At 37.8% G+C, this 20972-nt stretch overlaps 1 protein-coding gene across 2 annotated transcripts in view; it reads right to left on the reverse strand.

Moving 5' to 3' along the window:
• Nucleotides 1-20972, reverse strand: part of LOC150098729 (complement factor H-like) — a 601741-nt gene that overhangs the window by 527374 nt on the left and 53395 nt on the right. For both annotated transcript variants that reach the window (XM_090405340.1, XM_090405339.1), the window contains exon 4: nucleotides 302-475. In XM_090405340.1, the coding sequence (XP_090261466.1) occupies nucleotides 302-475 (174 nt within the window). The remainder of the gene's footprint in view (nucleotides 1-301; nucleotides 476-20972) is intronic.

Consider the following 20972-nt stretch of genomic DNA (forward strand, 5'->3'; position numbering starts at 1 on the left):
CTCTTTCATTCCCTGTTTTTCTACTGTTTCTATTCTCTCCTCTTCTATCATTCCCATAACTCTCTCTCACTCCTACTCTGATTCGCTTTATCTCATCTTTCATACTTCTCATCTCATTTCCGATACATTCCACCTCCTCTTTCAGCTGATCTCTCTCTCTCTGGATAATAAATGCAGAACTTTTAGCAATTAAAAGATTCTTAATGTATTAACCTGATTTTATTCTTAAAAGCAATAGAGTTGAAATCAGAATTGATAGCAACCTAGAGAGAGATGTATAAATATTATTGCAAAAACTTACCAACACAAACTGGTATCTTTTCACTCCATTTACCAGATGCTGTGCATATCTGTTTTTCTGATCCATCTAATTTATAGCCAATATTGCATTTGTAATTTACTTCTGCATTATACTCCCTTGAAAAGTAAACTGCTTCTCCATTCTCTGGATCCACAGGAGTTGGACAAATAATAACTGACAAAAAACAAATTAATTAAATAAATAAATATAATAAAAATAAATTAAATAAAATGAAAATAAATAATAAATAAATGCATAAATTGGAGATTAACTTCAATAAATATATAAGAACAATAATTACAGAAAGGAAGAAAAATAAAATAATGCTCATGTGGTTTGCTTGCATTTTGGCTTTTCCTTCAAACTAATATATAACAATGTATGAGGAAATGACATTTATTAACTGACTCCATAATAAAAAGCATTTATATTATTAATTTTGATTTTTTTCCTTTTATATTTATGTATGTGGGACTTCTGTAGCTCAGTCATTATAGATGAAGCCCTCTGGAGGGAAAGACCTGGGTTTGAATCCCGTCTAGGACGCGAAAGAACTCTATCAGGACTTTTCAATTGAGAGTGAGTGAGTTAGCCTCAAACGACAGGATTTTTCCTTCTGCAAAATGGGTAAACCAGCCAGAACACATGCAATTTACAGCCATAGCACAATATCATCCTATAACAAGCATTATCAAGTTTCTAATGAGTGAAGTTACTTGACAGTGACAGGCAATCCAGCCTAATATGAAAGGGAAGATGAGATGTTTATGTTCTTACATTATTCAGTAAAATTTTGTAATATACAGACTAGGAAAATAATAAAGATTAGGAACACCTTCCCATTCAGGAAAATGGCAAGAACTTCCTTGATTCCTAATAAAGTGGTTATTCAGTGTATATAAAGGTATAGCTTACAATAAAATCATTATTATTATGTTCACTCCATTGAAATCACCACCGAGTCGACAGACACACTGCAAGAAATCACACTCAACCAGCAACATATCTATCATACCATGCATTAAACTCGTTTGCATTCTTTGCATTCACAACACACTCCAGAAATGCATTTCATTTGCCCATCACTTTCCAAGCAAAAAATCTACTCTCATTTTCTTACTTGCCATGCTTGTAACCATCTTCTAAGGATAACTTCTTGTTCTTATCGTCTCTGTTCTTCCTCCATTCTATGTAAAATCCACCACATTTGATAGGCAGAATAGAGGTGGCATAATGAAAACTTAAAAGTCTCTGCCATACTACCTCTTTTCTGCTTATCTATTAAACTCTGCAATTTCCACTTCCCTCTCTCTCCAGAGTCCTGACACTGATTTATTTACTCATCTCTGAACATTCTGCATAATTTTCTCCTCACATGGATACCTGGTGACCAAAGAACTTTTGTTGTTGTTGTTGTTGTGTTCCATTCAGTCATTTTGACTCTTTGATCTTATAAACAAAGGCTCTCCAGCTAACTCGACCTCTTGTCTTTTCTTTCAGTAGTTATAAGTTCAAGATGATAAGTTCCTTTATATTGTCCATCCAACTCTTTTGGGATCTTCCTCTTTTTCTCATACCCTCAATCTTCCCCAACTTAACTGTCTTTTACAATGATTCATTTGCTCACATAATATGCCCAAAGTACATTAACTTCAGTTTAGCAATCATAAAGCACAAAGACAGAAAGCCTCAAGGAGCATTCTGTCTTTATACGCTCTAAAACCTTCTTATTAGTCATTCTTGCAGTCCACAGGATTCTTAAGTCTCCTCTGCACTCATAATTCAAATGAATCAATTCACTTTCTCTGTTTTTTTCTTAATAATCCAGTTTTGCATCTATACTTCACTACTGGAAATACCATTGCTTCTAATTTTCATGACCTTACTAACACCTCTATCCTACATAATGTTTGACAGGCTTAACATAACTTTTTTTTTACCCATGGCTATGCTCCTTTTAATTTTAACTTCAAATTTACCCTCATTCCTTATTCTGAAGCCCAATAAATCATAAGTTTCGACAATCTCTATTTTATTTTTCTCAATCATAAATTCATCTAATTTGTCAGACGTCATCACCTTTGTTTTGCCGATGTTTAAATTAAATGTGGCTTTGTTGTTTTCCTTCTTAACCAATAGAATCAACCACTCCAGATCTTCCTTAGTTTCTGCCATGAGGGTTGTATATCATCTGCATATCTTAAATTATTTATTTTTCTGTCACTAATCTCAATTCCAGGAGGATCTTTGTCTAAGTTAGCCATTCTCATAAAATATTCACTATAAATATTAAAAATATAGGGCAACAGAAGTGTTGATGGGGAGAACCATCATAGGGAAAGTGGATGTTGGAAGTTGTAGTGAATGTGTGTATGGAGATGATCAGCATAGGAATGGAATGGATTGGATCAGAATATGAGTGGGATAGTTGAGACCGAGGAGATATACAGGGCAAGTAATGATAAAGGGAGTTAAGGCAAATGTGGTGGGAAAATCACAACCAAACAAATGGCTTGGGTAGAACTGGTTATACTAAAAATGAACTATGTTTTTATATTACTCCCATCAACAAACTTATTAGCAAATACATTTTGCATTGTAGGTAAGCTAAGGATTTTTTTCTATTTTTGTGAATTTCATATACAGGGTGTTCGGGATAAATTTGACAGTTTCGTAAGGAAAAAGAAAATCTTCTTTGTATCTATTAAATTTAATGAATTGACAAAAAAACATTACAGGCAGAGTTAATTACAATACTATCAACAAGATTTACTCAAAATAACCACCATTAGCATCGATCACAGCTTCAATTCTGCTTCGGAACCTCGAACAAGCTGATGCTACAGTCTCCCTGGGAAGGGCCGCAAAAACTGTTTTAATTTTATCCATTAACTGGGCTTTTGTATTACTGGAAGTGCGATTGGTGTCTTTTTCAACTGCGCCCCATACAAAATAATCCATGGGGTTAAGGTCTGGGGAGTTTGGAGGCCAAACATTTGGACTGGTGAAGTCGTAGAAATTTTCAGACAACCATTTTTGACTTTTCCCAGAGGTGTGGCAAGGGGCCGAATCCTGCTGCCATACATACGGCCTACCATTGGCTACCCTTGTTATCCAGGGCTTGACTACAGTTAGCAACTCCACGAACAAAGCCCGAATTCCAATGCCAGGGTTCTTCAACACCTGTTCCTGCAGATTTGCGAGGAATTCTGCTGTACGAACGCAATCAGATCGTCTGCTAGGGATCTTTCTTCTTGCTACATCCTCGTAGTCACCATTGCAAGTCTCTAGTTCATGCCTGATTGTTTTTACTGTATTCAGGGAGCATTGGGCAGCAGTCGTAATATCCTTATTTTGATGGCGGGCACGAATCATCATGATACAAGTTATTCTCTTCCATGATTCAGGTGGGTTCCAGCTATCCATCCTTTCTGACATCTTGTATATGAATGAAGAAGGGTCCAAACTTTTAAATGAAGAGAAGTGTGTGATAATACATGTAACTTACGGAAAAATATAATTAATTATAAATATGTCAAATTTATCCCGAACACCCTGTATATTTTTTGTATTTTAATTTATTTTTTACACAGTTGTAATACCTGATCTAGAGACCAACCATGAAACTTTTTCAAGCCACTTCAGACCTCCAATAAGAGAGGTGGTGGTGGTCTCACACTAGGTGATGAAATTCATCTCCCACCTAAAGCTGTGTTTATAAATGCCAAGAGTATCAGAAATAAGGGAGATGAAATTGTTTCACTGATTGAGTTTATATGCCCAAAAATTGTTGGAATAGGTGAAATATGGTTGAATGAAGATGATGTCCTGATGAGAATAGAAATGACCATTTTTCTGCAAGGATAGAAAGGACAAGAATGGAGAGAGAGTGCTGCTGATGACAGCAGGAGAATTATGTCCACATAAGGTAGACATGGAAGAGGGAAATAGTGGCAATGGTTGTGAGGGAGTATAGTTGGTTGGTTGATTGGTTTTTGGTTTATTGGCACAAGGACAGCAAAGATCATACTATGCCATAGCAAAGATGACAGCAGTACACAAGGTATTAATAAATAGCAGGGATAAATGAATAAATAATATATATGTACAAAAATTAAGTTAAGCAATGCATTATTTACATATAAATAAAATTTATAATCTAATGTGTTTGAATAATTTAATTCTTCGTAAAGAGTTAAAAACATCATGCAATTTGTCAAAGTCTGATAACATCTCCCTAAGTGCATATAGCTTGGCTAGATAGGTAAAAATTTCATTCTTCTCTTGTGTGAAGTGCTAGCACTCCACCAGAATATGAGAAAGAGTAGGGTGCGTGTTGCATTTTTCACACATAGGTGAAATTTTTCGCATTTTTCATGCATCAGTCCTCATTAAATAAGAATGTGTGAGATAACTGTCTCCTATGTGGAGCCTAGCAACTTCTTCTCTTCTGTTTCTAGATTGACTAGAGACCAATGCTTAATATCATGTAATTTGTTTGTCAGTGCTTCCTGCCACTGGAAAAGATTACAAGCAGAACACAATGATTTGCAATCAATACCCCAATCAAATAATTATAATAACACAAGTAACTAGAAATAAATATAGATTCCTCTCTGTGTACACTCTGGCATATTTAAATGTGCAACCCTGTGATTTGTTTATAGTCATTGTAGACATGCACTTGATGAGAAGGAACTGGTTTTCATTATAAAGATATGTTTGAAATCATGTTTATAGGTACTATTATATACAGCAACGCTAATGAAGTATCATATTATTATTATACAGGCACCTCCATTGAGTCTGAAGACTCATCATGGGAGAACCAAACTATCCACACAATCTATCATACCTCTCCTTGAACCTACTAACAGACGAAGCACTCACAACTGACTCTGACAATCCATTCAATTCATTCACAACTCTCCAAGCAAAACATCTAGTTCTCACATACTTACTAACCATATATTTATTCAACTTCCAAGGATGATCCCTTGTTCTGGTCACTCCAACCAAGTGCTGAAACATTTCTCCTGCATCAATCCTATAAAACTATTTAAGCAACTTAATGCTTCTATCATATTCCCCTCTTTTTCTCCTATCAACCAACTTCTGCAATCCCCACAGCTTTAATCTATCCTTATAGGGAACATCCACAGACCACTCACTATCTTGGTTGCTTGTCTCTGAATCTTTTCCACTGCTTCTTCATCCCTAAGGTGGTGCTAGGGTCACAGAAATACGTGGCAGTGGATTTGAGCTGTGGCAGAAAAAAGTGTTTTTTAAACAGTATATAGTGTGAATTCTTTTGTGAATTGTGTTACATTTTTTTCTCAGTAACACAAGTGTTCTTTAGTGGTTCTGCTTTTCGAGTTTCATTGTTATATATTGTGTTATTTTTTGGGTTACCGTTATTTATATATATATAAATAGCCCTCTCTCCAATATATATATAAATATATATATTGGAGAGAGGGTGCTAGTGAGCCAAGTGCAGCGGACGCGATTTGAAGAGCTCCTGATTCAGATAAGTTATACTAGGAATAATTAAGTATATATGCATAATTGTTTGAGTAAGAACAGCTGTAAACGTTGTGCGCTACCGGTATTATTATTAGTATGGTGATTTTTCTTGCTTAAACTAAATTACGAAATCGTTATTATTAGCCATAGTAACCTGCAGAGACAAAAAAAAATGGCGGCGCCATTGTCATTCCATGATTGTAATTTAGATTTCAGTCGTTTCGTTAAGTATGAGGTCTGTTATATGTATTCTTTCGATTACATAAATGATTTGTGGATGTTTAGTGCGGATGGAAGAAGGGTGTATGCAAAGTGTGACCTGAACGAGGAATTGATGAATGCAAATATGCAATTGATAACAGAAAGTGTTAGTAATGATAGTGTCGCGAGTGCACGTTTAAAAGAGAAGGATGGTGGGAAAGACAGGCGAAAAAATGTTAACAAATCAGGAAAAAAGAAAAAGAGCGATTTGAAAACCGTAACGGATGTTAAAAGGGACGAAAATGAGGCGGAAAGAAACAAAATTGAGAGAACGAATGAAAGTAGAAATGGCGTGATGCAGAAACCGCAAGTAAAAAAAATTGAAAGAATAAACGATAGCGAAAAAAGAATGAATGATGGCGAAGGTAGGACACATGTTGGAATGAAAGTACTGAAACAAAGAAAGATGAATGAGAGTAAAAGTGAGAAGAATGATAGCGAAAGTTGGACGCATGTTAGTCCGAAAGTACGGAAACAAAGAAAGATAAATGAGAGTGAAATTGAGAAGAAGGGGTCGAGAGTTGGAAAGTTAGAAAGATTTAATAATAGAGAGAATGTGTCGCGAGATTCGGAAAGTGAATTGGATTGGATGAGGCAAGAAATGAAATGGATGTGGAATGAAATTAAGAGAATTCAGGTCAAAACTATTAAAATAAATCATGATGGCATGAAAGAGTTAACGAAAGATGAGCGAGTGGTGTTGAATGGGACTCCATTATTAAAGGTGTGCCAGAGGATAAAATGCACAAGGTATGTTTTCCAGGCGGTAAAGTGAGTAGAGTGATTGAGGCATGGGATATGAGGCAGAAGCGAGCAAAAGAGTTAATAGTATTAATTGGTACAAATGATTTGAGAGAGAACAAAGAGCATGTCAAAATGAATATCAGGAGGCTGCTTGGAAAGATAAAAGAGAATAGTGTGACAGGAAGGGTAGTCAGTGTGTTGCCTAGGTATGATTGTGGTGAAATGAGGCGGAGAGCAAGGATTATGAATGATATTCTGGCTGAAATGTGTGAGGAGATGGGAGTACAGTTTGTTAATGTGCGGAATGAGTTTGAGGGACGAAGTGAGCTGTATGCGAGCGATGGACTGCATTTGAGTGGTTATGGTGTGAGTCGCTTGGAGAGACTGCTGCTGGAAGGTAGAGAAGTGAATAGAGAGAATGAATCAGATCGAGAGGGGAGTGATGTGGAAGAGCAGGAGAGTAAGACAGGAGAGATTGAAGAAGTGGATATGAATGGGGAAGTGAGTGGTATGAGTATAGAAAATGAGAGAATGGTTGTGCAAGAGGAGCAGGGACACGAGGAGGCTCAGGGTGGACAGGGGTACACAGCGTGAAAAAGGTGGATGCTCCAACAGGAGGTGAGAACATGTGTAGGCAGGAAAGAAATGGGATGACCAGGGATCAAGAGAAAACAGATGGAATTGCAAAGGGTTCTAAAATGAAGCAGAAAGGGAAATGGCCATAGTCCAGCATGGAGAGATCACATCAAGTGAGTGGTATCAGTGGAACTAGCTGTAGATCCAGAAATGAGCTGTTGTGTTTGTATACCAATGCTAGAAGTATAAGAATCAAGGCAGATGAAATAGTTGCAATAATTGCGTCTGTTCACCCAAAGATTGTCGGAATAAGTGAGACACGGTTAGATGAGGACGACATCCTGAGAGGAATAGAGATGGAAAGGTATGATGTCTTTCGTGAGGATAGAAGGGGTAAAAATGGAGGGGGATGCTATTGATGATAGAGAATGAGTTATGTCCATACAAGGTAGAGATGCAAGAGGGAAATAGGGCCAGTGGTTTTGAGGCAGTATGGTGTGAGATAGAGGTGAATAAAATCAAATACTTGGTGGGATGTTGTCATAGACCTGGTAATGTGGATGGTGGTGATAGTGAAATGTATAGTCAAATAAGCAAAGCAAATAAGAAAAGGGTGATCATTATGGGTGATTTTAATTATGGCAATATGGACAGGAATGAAGAGATAGCAACTGGAAGTAAAGAAAATGAGTTTCTTGAGTTTTTGAGAGATAACTACCTCAGACAGTATGTAACGGAGGGCACAAGAGGATTAGGGGTTTTGGATTTGGTCATCTCATCAGAGGATGTAATTATAAATGAGGTGTCAAATCATCCACCAATTGGTGAAAGTGACCATGAGGTGATTACCTGGGTGGTTGCCAGCAGTGCAAGGACCCGTGTGAAAAAAGGGTATATGTGGAACCACAAGGGGGGTGATTATGAAGAGTTCAGGAGACAGCTTGCAGGTGTAGCATGGAATGATGAGTTAGCTGGAAAAGAGATCAATGCAGCTTGGGGTATTTTCAAAAACTATTTTGTAGATGCAATGTCTAAATGTATTCCACGGGTGAGAAGGATAAATAAGGTAAGTGTGAGATGGATGAATAAAGAGATTAAGAATGCGATACAGAGAAAAAGGGCATTGTGGAGGCAGCATAAGTGGAAATAACCAATTTCATGAGGTATACAAAGACCAGGCAAGGAGGGTGACTTGGTTGGTGAGAGTAGCTAAAGAGAGGTATGAACAGCAGTTAGCTAATGAAGCCAAAAAGAATCCTAGGGAGTTCTTTCGATATGTAGCCAGCAAAAGAAAGAATAATTATGGAAGGATGACATTGATTGGAGGAAATGGTATAAAGACAGATGCTGCAGAATGTGTGGTGGAGATACTTAATGAGCAGTTCATAAAGATCTTTCAATCTTGTGAATGTGACTTCATGGAAAGATTGAGAGCAGTTGATGATGGGGAGGAGAGACCGACTGTAAGTGAGCAAGAGGAGTTTGGGGAGTTGAGTTAACTATATATAAATAAGGCTGTGGGACTTGATAATATATCACCGCGTATTCTGAAGGAATGTGCCAGAGAGTTGACACCTGCCTTGACATATTTTTTTAATACGAGTCTTGCACTTGGTCAAGTTCCTAAGGAGTGGAAGGAGGACAAGATTGTGCCACTTCATAAAGGAGGTGATCGAACTCAAGCATCAAATTATAGGCCTATCTGTGTGTAATGTGTTGTGGTTAAGTTGTTGGAGAAGCTTGTGAGAACTAGGATCCAGAGTTGGGTAGACAAAAATGGTATAATCGTTGATGGACAGCATGGAAAGGAAGGTCATGTTTTAGTAATCTACTTACTTAACACAATAAAGTGACTGCTTCCTTGGACAGAGGAGAAGGATACACAGTATTATACTTGGTTTTCGCAAAGGCTTTTGATAGAGTACTTCATGATGAGTTAACAGTCAAACTAGAGCAGATGGGGTTGGGTATTAGATTAGTACATTGGATTGGAGACTGGCTATCTGATAGGTATCAACAAGTTGTGTATGGGGGTGCGATATCCAGGAAAAGGTAAGTCACTAGTGGAGTGCCTCAGGGGTCTGTTTTAGGGCCATTACTATTTAACTTGTATATTAATGATACAAGTTAAATAGTAATGGTGATGATGATGCAAAGTTGGGACGAACCATAAAGAGTAGAGAAGATGTTGTGTCCTTGCAAGAAGACTTGAATAAATTGAGTGATTGGGCAAGCAAATGGGGATGTGAGTTCAATGTTGCAAAATGTACGGTTTTAAAATTTGGGAAACAAAGATGGGATGCAGAATTTATGCTTGGTGAGAATATATTGTTGGAGGTAGAGGAAATAAGAGATCTGGGGGTGATAGTGGATAAGGATCTAAAATTTAGGGGACACATCGCCAAAATTGTGAAGACAACATGAAGGCTTCTGGGAATGATGCGGAGGACACTGACGTGTAGAAGTAGGGAGATTCTTGTTCCATTGTATAAGGCTTTGATTAGGCCACACATGGACTAATGTGCCCAGATTTGGTCAACAGGTTTTCAGAAGGATGAAGAGATGTTGGAAAGGGTCCAAAGGCGACTGACTAAGGTAGTTTCTGACCTCTGGAATGTTGAGTATGAGGAAAGATTGAGAAGATGTAATTTGCAGAGTCTGGTGGAGAGAAGGAAGAGGGGAGATATGATAGAGACCTACAAGTTGGTAAGGGGTTGTTATAAGATCAATGGTGGAAAAGTTCTACAGAGAATAGTGGGAGATCAGGGGAGAACCAGAGGTCATCCCTGGAAACTGTATAAAGAGGGTGTGAGTAGGAGAGTGAGAGGCAGGTTTTTTTCGTGCAGAGTTGTGAATGATTGGAATGCCTTGCCTGAGAGTGTGGTGTCTGCAGGGAGTTTGAGTGTGTTTAAGACCCGGTATGATGAGATGAGTGTGTGATAAAAGGACCTCCCAGATGAGTCTTTGACTCCATGAGGTCTTGTTTAATAATAATAATAATAATATATATATATCTACTCTATAATATAAAATGATAAGCCTTTTTTTTGTAACTCACGTTTTTTGTCTAGTTATTTGAAAGGTTTGAAACTCAGGGACTACCCTGAGTGTCAAGTCTTCAAAATTCGAGTCATCAGAATTCAAGGAGAACTGGCCTACCAGTCTGCAACTCAAGGGTTTTGGCAGTGCAGGCACCGGGGGTGGGACCACCCTTTCGAGTCTTCGAAATTCGAGTCATCAGAATTCAAGGAGAACCGGCCTACCAGTCCGCAACTTGAGGGGGGGCTGCTCGGAACCAGTCCGGGGGGGCAGAAGTTCCCTTTCGAGTTTTCAAAATTCGAGTCATCAGAATTCAAGGAGAACTGAACAACCAGTCTGGAACTCGGGGGGGGGTTGGGCACCATAGGTGCCAGGGGAGGCAGAACTCCTTTTCGAGTCTTCAAAATTTGAGTCATCAGAATTCAAGGAGAACTGGCCTACCAGTCCGCAACTTGGTGGATGCTGCAGGCGCTGGGGGGAACCCCCCCTTTCGTGGCTTCGAAATTTGAGTCATCAGAATTCAAGGAGAACAGGCCTATCAGTACGGAACTCAGGGGGGTTGGGCACCAGGGGGGAAGAAGTCCCCTTTCAAGTTTTCAAAATTCGAGTCATCAGAATTCAAGGAGAACTGGCCCACCAGTCTGGAACTCGGGGGGTTGGGCACCATAGGAAGCAGGGGAGGCGGAACTCCCTTTCGAGTCTTCAAAATCTGAGTCATCAGAATTCAAGGATAACCGGCCTACGAGTCCGGAACTCGATGGGTTGGTGGCCGGGAGGGGGCGATAGAATCCCTTTTGAGTCTTCAAAATTCGAGTCATCAGCTTTCAAGGAGAACCGGCCTACCAGTTCGGAACTCTGGGGGGAACCGTAGGCATCAGGGGGCAGAGCCCCCTAGTATATATATATATATATATATATAATACAGTGTTTATATAGCATTTAGTGTAGTAGTTCCTCGGCAGTAAGGAATGATGGGGCCGAAGCTGCAATCACAAATGACGTGTCACTAAGTCCTCCACCATTTAAGGACTCTATTATACGTAACATAATAAAGGACTTCGTGGCATGCAGTGCTTGCAGCATGTATGCATCCCAGGAATTGGATATGTGGCAGGTGAGAGAAGAGGGAGCGTGTATATGTGCAAAATGTAGGCAATGGAAGGAATTGAATGAATTAGATATTTTGATAACCAACCTAGTTGCATCAGGGACAGGAAATTAATATCGGGAGACAAGTAGTGTGATAGGAGAGAATGACGAGCGAAATATGAATGAGAAAATAAGATTCGGCAGTGTGGAAGGCTTCAATGACTGTGAAGTTTTCGGAGATGGTCTTAATTGGGAGAATGAATGAACGGCGAGTAAGAGTGACTAACTTGCAGAGAGGGATAGATGAGCTGAAAGAGGAGGTGGAATGTCTTGTGAACAAGATGAGACATATGAAAGATGAGATTAGGAGAATGGAAGAGATGAATGCAAGGCGAATCAGAGTAGGAATGAGAGAGGGGTATGGGAATGCTAGAAGAGGAGAGAATAGAAACAGTAGAAGAGAGGGAGTGAGAGAGTTATGGGAATGATTGAAGAGGGGAGGAAGGAAACAGTCAGAGAGAGGAAATGAGAAGAATGTGAGGGAGTGCTGGAACCAGGGATAGAGTGATGCCAGGACAGCAGGTAAGTAGGGGAATGCAGAGAGAAAGGGTTAGAGGAGAAAGAGTGAGGGATGCAAGTGAGCAATCAAGGAACAAAATGGTAAGATGTATAGAGACTCAATAATCTGTGGTGTGCAAGATAGGATGCCAAAAGAGTGTTTGCCTGGAGGGACGATAGAAAGTGTGGCTATGGCAATTAAGTGGGATAAAAAGATGGATGAAATGATTGTCATGGTGGACACAATGATTTTAGAGGCAATGTAAATCGTGCAGCGAGAGATCTGAGATTCTTGCTTGAGGTTGTACAAAAGAAAATGTAGAGAGGAAAGATTGCGTGTGTATGTGTGTTGCCCAGGTATGATAGCGACGAGCTGAGCAGAAGAGCAGTAATACTGAATAGCATAATACCAGAATGTGTTAGAAGTGAGGATTGGAATATAAGGATGCTTGGAGGGCATTTGAGGACAGAAGAGAACTGTATGCGAGAGACCGCTTGCATTTGAATGAAGAAGGACGAAGGCATCTGGAGAGATTGCTGTTTTTTAAATGAGTCAGTCTGTCAATGCAGGGAAACTAGAATTCCTTCAGGTGCAAACTTTGTTTGCCTACACTTGGGTAAAGGATTAAACTAAATTTATTATAGACTAACCAAGTAGAAAATAAACTTCCAACATCTTTCACTAAATCCAGAGTAAATAAATAATAAGGTGGTACACCTTTTGGCAACTCGTATAAGTAAATATGACCTCTTCATTGCTTCTGCCTTAGTATCACCACTTCTGGGTCTGCTTCCCACTGACGAGACCTCAATAAAGGTTGAAACCGGTCTGGGTAGTGGCCCTTCCCTTAATGCATAGCATTATACATGTCTGCAAGGAGATGTGCTTTGCATTATGGGAGATACTGAGACAAGGAGTGATGAGAGCTTGGTCCACCTTTGCTATGAGTTGCCTCAGTCCTGAACTACTTCAGGCGCAAACAAAGTAAAAATCTCCTGAAGTAGGAGATTTTTACTACAGCAGTATAAGCCGTGAGGAGGAAAATGCATGTAGTAATAAGGGGATGGAATTTCTAGACTTTTTGAGGTACAAATGTCTTAGGCAACATGTAATAGAGGGAACAAGAGGTTCAAGAGTTTTGGATTTGGTCACAGTATCAGAAGAGCTGATAATAAGTGAGATGGCATCCTTCCTACCAGTTGGAGAGAGTGACCATGTGGTTTTAACTTGGAAGATGAATAGACATGCAGGAGTATCAATAAAATGGAAGGTATGTGGAATTATAAGGCAGTTCATTATAATAGTCTTAGGTATCAACTAGGAGCAGTTCTATGAAGGCAGAATTGGAAGGCCAGGATATCATTAGTGCTTGGGAAATTGTGAAGGAATATTGTTAGTAGCAATAGTAAGCTATATTCCACGAGTGAAGGAGAGGACACAATTTGGAGTAAAGTGAATGACAAACAATATCAAACAGGAACTGCAGTTGAAAAAGAGATTATGGAAGAGATATAAGGAGAGGGGTGGAGTGCAGTTACACTAAGAATATAAGATGCAGGCCTGGAGAGTAACTAGTATGGTGAGGAAGGCAAAACTGGAATATGAGAAGAGACTGGCACTAAGATTCAAATAAAATCCTAGGGAAATTTTTAGCTATGTGGCCAATAGGAGGAGAAATGATTGTGGAAGAATAACATTGTGGGATAAAAATGGGAATAGAGTGACTGATGCAGAGGACATACTGGAGTTGTTCAATGAGCACTTTATTGGAGTATTCAGCTTTACTGATATCCAGAGTACTGAGTACTCTGGATATCAGTAAAGCTGTGGGACAGGATGGTATTTCACCACAGCTTTTGAGAGAATGTGCTAAAGAACTGACAGCTCCGTTGATTCTTCAATAAAAGTCTGGCTGCAGGAAACGTACCCAACGAATGGAAGGAAGGTAAGATAGTGCTGCTGCACAAGGGCGGTAGCTGACTGGAAGTGTCTAATTATAAGCCAGTTTGTGTGTCATCAGTAGTTGTTAAGTTCGTGGAGAAATTAGGGAATATATACAGCATTGGTCAGATGAGGGTAATATTATCTGTGAGAGTCAACATGGATTTGTGAAGGGGATGCTATTGTTTTAGTAATATGATTGCCTTTTATAATAAAGTGACAAGAGCAGTTGATGAGGGAAAGGCATATACTGCCATTTTTTTCGATTTTGTAAAGGCATTTGACAGGGTGCCACATGATAAGTTGATATTTAAGTTGCAGCACATGGGTTTAAATGTCGGGTTAGTCAAATGGATTTGGGATTGGTTATCTCATAGGTATCAGAGAGTTGTGTATGCAGGAGGTTAAAAGTGAGGATTACAAAGAAGCAGAAGGTTACAAGTGGGGTTCCACAGGACTCAGTACTGGGAACCTGTATTGTTCAACCTTTATATCAATGTCAATGGATTACAAGGGTTATTTGTGGATGATGTGAAGCTTGGAAGGGTTATCAGTAATAGTGCAGATGTGGCAGCCCTGCAAGTGGATTTGAATAAATTAGACAGATGGGCAAATGAATGGGGTGTCAGTTTAATGCAGCAAAATGTAGTCTTGAAGTTTAGGATCCATCGATGGGAGGATGCATACACGATTGGATGAGCTATACTGGAGCAAGTAGGGGAACAAGTGATCTGGGGGTGATGATTGAAAGAAAACTGAAATTCAGGGAGCATATTGCAAAGGTAGTGAAGGTAACCTAGAGGATTTTTGCAATACTGAGAAGGACGCTGACCTGCAGAGATAAAAGAGTTATCATTCCGTTGTATAAGACCCTGATCAGACCACGCTTAAACTATTGTTCTCAAATTTGATCCCCAGGTTTTGTAGGTGATAAATTAAATGTGGAAAGGGTACAGACACAGATAACAAAGATGGTTTCAGGACTGTACAATGTTAGTTATGAGGATCGACTGAGATAATGTGGACTGTAAAGTTTGGTGGATAAAAGAAGGAGAGGTGATATGACTGAGACCTTTAAATTGTTGAGAAGCAGTTAGAGGGCAGACATTGGGAAGTTCTTTCGCTTGGTGAAATGGCGGGAAGGAGTGATGACAGGGGACCATCCCTGGAAATTACAAAAGGATGCTGTGAGCAAGAGGTTGAGGAGTGGTTTCTTTGTGTGGAGGGTGATTGAACCGTCGAATGCATTGCCTGAGAGAGTTGTTAAAGCAAGAAACAGTCAATGAGTTCAAGGAGTGGTATGATAGACTTTGTGTTTCCTAAGAAGGAGCTTCCATGATGAGTCTTTTGACTAAATGGAGGCTTGAATAATAATAATAATAATAAAAATCCGACGAGACCATACCTTACCACAGTAATCCAGATATGGACATATTAAGGCCTTATACAGAGGAATAACAACTTCCTTATGTCTACTTGTTAATGAATTCTTCAATAGCCAAGTAATCTCATGGGCTACATCAGCAACCTTAGCAATATGGCCTCTAAACTTTAACGCCAGGGTCTTTGCCGCCAATATGCAATTTCTATCTAAGCGCCCCTGTAACGATCCGAGCGTGTGTGGTTCTTTTATGATAATAAAAATTTAAATTATTTGAAATTAATTTTGACAGAACAGCCACATATTGGTTCACTAAAAATTCAAAAAATTCTCAAAAGTTAAAGCAAATTTTGATAAAGCCACTTCACTTTAATCGTTGAATATAATAATACAAGGATTATAGCATTCTCACTGACTCGAATCGCTAACAAAATTAAAATTAATTTTAATTAAAGTTAAAATTTATTTGAACTAAAGTTTAAAACATTCTTGCATTTTACAAGTTACTAAATTGTCAGAAACTTGTAAAAATTTTTTAATAATTTTTATAAGTGTAACTATCTTTTAGGAAAATAAAAGAAACACAAGATAGATGAGAAAATAAGAAAAGAATTCAGAAATAATCATCATCATCAAATTCCTGCCATGTACTCTCGAGGGGTGTACAGGATATGATAGTACTACATGAAAAATTTACATCATTACTAACTTCCTATCTACAATTTTTCTCCAGATCAGTCAGTTACTTGTCAAGACACATATATTATCAGATCTTATATTTCTGTCGTCTAAGGCACTTTGTACCCTATTAAACCACCTATATCTTGGTCTTCCTCTGGGTCATTTTCCTGCCAATCTGGCAGAGAACACTTGTTTTGCCATTCTTTCCTTGCTCATTTTATTTAAATGACCATACCACCTGAGATTAGCTCTGCTAATGCATTCCTGGATGCCGACAATGTCAAGTTGTTTCCTAATATCCTCATTTTTAATATGATATTGCCATTGATGCCTTCTGTTCATGCCTCAAATCTTTCTCAGGACTCTCATATCAGTCTTTGGTCAAGTGTTTTACTTCTGACCCAGCTCTCAGATCCATAAGTTAAAACTGGTTTGAACACTGTTAAAGCTAATTTAGTGTTTTGACTAATTTTTCCCTTATTCCATATGAATTTATTCAATTGACTTCCTACTATACCAGCTTTATGGATTCTGTTGTCTATTTCCATATTTAATTTACCATCTTCACTAAAAATCGTGCCTAAGTAGGTGAAATGTTTTATTTGTTTCACAGGTTCTCCATTCACAATGCAGTTGACATTTTCAACGATTCTGCCTATTTTCATTGTCTTAGTCTTTTTATTGCTGACCGTCATACCATATCTATTACAACAGTTATTCAATTTAGTCAAGGAACCTTGCAGACTCGTAGTGGATATATTGATAAGTATAACATCGTCCGCATAAAGCAAAGAGCTGACATTAACATCTCCAATTTTGATATCATGTTTAATACCACTTTCCTTCATAATGTGATCCATATAGATAATGAATAACAGAGGGGATAATGTACATCCTTGTCTCACACCAGATTTAACATTAAACCATCTTCCTGTACTTCCTTCAATTCTAACTGCCAACTTACAACTCAAATAAAGACTAAGTATTGTTTGATATAATGCTCCATTGACACCATATAACTGTAGCGTATTGAATAGCTTCTCTCTTGGCACCTTATCATATGCCTTTTCCAGATCTACAAAACTCAAATAGCGATCTTTGTTATATTCCCATGATTTCTCCACTATTTGTCGTAAAGCGAAGATCTGATCATGTAAGCCTCTATTCGGCCTGAATCCAGCTTGTTCTTCACCAAGCTTTTCTTCCACAATTCTTCTCAACCGTTTCTCAAGTATACTTCCATAGATCTTACCAGGAACACTCAGTAGAGAAATATCTCTGTAATTCTCACATTCAGTTTTATTTCTCTTTTTATATATGGGTACTATGAGAGCTCTACTCCAATCATCGGGAATTCGTCCCTCTGCCCAGGCTTTCTGAACTACGCAGTGCAGCCACTGCAAGACTTTTATACCACCATACTTCAGCATTTCTGGTCAAATATCATCTACTCCTGCTGCCATTCCACATTTTAAGACTTTGATGGCTTTTTCTACTTCAAGTATGGATATGTATTCCTGACTGTATGCCTGTTGAGTGTTTTTTACCACTGTGCTATCACTGCTTGTTTCATTTAGCAGTTTTTCAAAATAATTACTCCACACTTCAAGGATATCTTTTTCTCCCATTTTCATGTCACCTTTATCATCTCTAACTCCTTTTACAGTACTTTTTACTCCATTTCTAAGCTTCTTCAATAACCTCCAAAATATTTTGCCACCTTCTTGATATTTATTTTCTATGTTCTTGCCAAAGTCTTCCCATGACTTTTGTTTAGCTAGTTTTACACAGTGTTTAGCTTTCTAACATTTGTCTCTGTATTCTCTAAGAGCACAAACTGATTTATTTACCAGGAACTTTTGATATACTTTCTTCTTTTCCTTCACTTCTTATTTAACTTCTTGTGTCCTCCATGGAGTTCCAATTTTTCTATCCTTGCAGACATCCTCACTACATGCCTCTCTGGCTGAATCAATCAGGGTTTTCTTCAAGGCTTGCCACTGAATCTCTGAAGTTTGGTTCCTGTTCTCAAACTCTTTAATTTTTTCTTCAATAATCTTTGTGTATTTTAGTCTACAGTTCACATCTGAGAGCTGCTCAACTTTTATTCACTTTAAATCTTTCTTACATGTTATTCTTTTCAATATGAACAATTTTATCCTGCTCAAGTCTAAATAGCGATCACTTCCAATTTCAAATCCTCTGTACACTCTGGTGTCCTGCACAAGGGAGAAAGCATCACTATCAACAATAACATAGTCAATCAGACTTTTCTTATTTCTTGCCTCTTCTCTCCATGTGAATTTGTGTACATTTTTATGTTGGAACATTGTGTTAGTAATAACCAGTCCATGTCCTGAACAAAAATCCAACAAATATTTGCCATTATTATTAGCTTTACTCTTTTCTCCAAATTTTCCCAATATATTTTTGTATGTCTGACAATCATTTCCTACTCTGCTATTTAGATCCCCAACAAGGACAAACTTTTCCTTTTTCATTGTGTCAGATTCTTTCTCTAAAGCATTAAAAAATTCCTTCACTTCTACCTTAGTAGAACCTTCCGTAGGACCATAACCACAAATAAGTCTCATTGTCCAGTTCCCCATTCTGATATTTGCCCACATCACTCTACTTGAGACTGCCTGCCATTCAAGAAGATTAGCCTCGTATTTAGTGTTGAATACAATGGCTACTCCTTCTGTTCCTTGATTGTCATTGCCTGAATATAGTATTTTGTATTTATTGCTCAGAAAGATCTCACCAATTTTTGCCTTTTTTGTTTCAGTCATTTCTATTATGTCAATCTGGTACTTATCTAATTCTTCAGCTAGCTCCATTTCATTGCCATTCAGGCTTCTTATGTTGATAGTACCAATCTTTAACTCTGGTGATGTTGAGTTGGGGTTTTTTTTTCAGATTTGTTCCAGTGGCTGACTTTTCGCTGTTCACCCTGGTTCCCTGGTGAAAACAACGGGGGCCTTGTTTAACCGGGCGACGCCCCAGCCGGCATGAAATTTTGTCATGTTGTACCATCATTTTATAATTTGGTTTAAGCCAATAAGAATTACAATTTGGTCGGCTAAATCCCAAATTGCCAGACCATTCTCGTGTGTTCACTATCCAGATACCCAACAGGGTGCAGCACGAGAAGGTAAGGTTTGGACATTAGGTCAGAAGCCCTGGTCGGTTCTCTGCATTCTTTTAAAGGCGATGTGGAGGTCTCATCTCAGTTATACAGCTTTGACCCTTAAGCATCCCCCTCAGAAATAATTAGAACATTAATATAAGTATTCAAAAAATAACATCTTTACAGAATAACAGAAAATAAATTAAATTACATAAATATACTTGAAATTTATTTTATTAAAATTTTAGGGTTTTTTATTTCATATTCACAAAATTAGAAATAACGGTCTTAACATCTAATTCCTCACATATATCATTTTCAATAGCTATGAACGCCAAACTAACAAGCCTTTTTTTGTGACATACTTGTTCTTAAGTAAGTTTTAATCAATTTGGAAAAGGTACATTCACCGCTCGCTACACTAACAGGTAAGGTGAATAGTATTCTTAAAGCAATTGAAAAGTTAGGGAAAGATAAATTATTGGACACAATAAAATTAAGAATATCAAATGGGTTTTGAATATTTAAATTATCCTTCCGAAAAATATCCCGGAAAGCACATAACTCGTCATATAGTTCTATTGCATTTACGTCTTTATTGTCGCCGTCCTTAAAGAGAATCTCTAAATCATCACAATTTTTTCGTAAATCTTCGTTATTAATTTGTAGTAATCTATACAAGAAATTGAAATTATCATAATATCTTTTTAGTTGTTCAAAACATTCTATTAATGAACACATTGCAACGCCTAGAAGTGTATAAAACACATTCACTCTAAATTTATCTTCTGGAGATTGTGGCATTTCGTCATGATGGTCATAGTCAAATTGTTGTGTCTTCTTTCGTCGTCGAACTTCCATACCAGTTTTAAATTCTTGTTCTCCATCCACCTCTTCACTCAGTTCTTTTTAGAACTGAGTGAAGTTTTTAGAACTTCTTTTAAATTTGTATCTGATCGATACTCTTGTAAGAATATTTTTAAGTTTACAATACATTCTAAAGCAAGTGTAATGTTCATATTTTTGTCTTGAAGCAATTTGCTTGCAGGGTTTATTCTGTTAAGTAAATCATGCCAAGTTATAAGAGAGCAAGCAAACAAATTTGTAGTCCTTTATTTAAGCACATAATGTTTGTTCTTCATGCTGAGTTTCTTTATTAAAATTTTCATTATTTAAAATTTCAAAAAGTTCATCGTAAATTTCTCCTAACTGATATCATAGAGGGTGGATTGCATTTTACTTTCCCATCACGTTTCTGATGGCTGTTTCAATGTTAATTTTTTTACAAACTTTAAAAGGATTGCCCAACGTTTGTAAGAGAATGAAAAGAAATTGTATATTTCTTGAATAATTGCAAAGAAACTAATTTAGAGTATGAGCAGCACATGGATTGTAAAAAGCTCGAGGATTTTTGTTCAAAAGCAAATTTTGGAGCCCATATTTTTTCCCTTTCATATTTGCCCCATTGTCATATCCTTGACCTCGCATGTCTTCAATGGGAATGTTAGATTTTTCCAGTTGTACCATTATTGTTGCACATAAACCACGTCCTGTGGAATCTGATATATCTGCAAAACCTAAAATGTTTCCTGATCTTGAGAATTCCATTGTCACAGGAAACAAAGCGAATAATTATGGTCATTTGTTCTGTTTTACTTACATCAGGTGTGCAGCCTAAAATTATGGAATAATATTTAGATTTTCGAATTGATAATAAAATTGTATCCCTGATTGCATTCTTAAA

The sequence above is a fragment of the Typopeltis vanoorti genome, chromosome 15, assembly GCF_054136105.1.
Source record: "Typopeltis vanoorti isolate ZY-2024b chromosome 15, IOZ_Tvanoo_1.0, whole genome shotgun sequence".
In the NCBI taxonomy this organism is placed as follows: domain Eukaryota; kingdom Metazoa; phylum Arthropoda; class Arachnida; order Uropygi; family Thelyphonidae; genus Typopeltis; species Typopeltis vanoorti.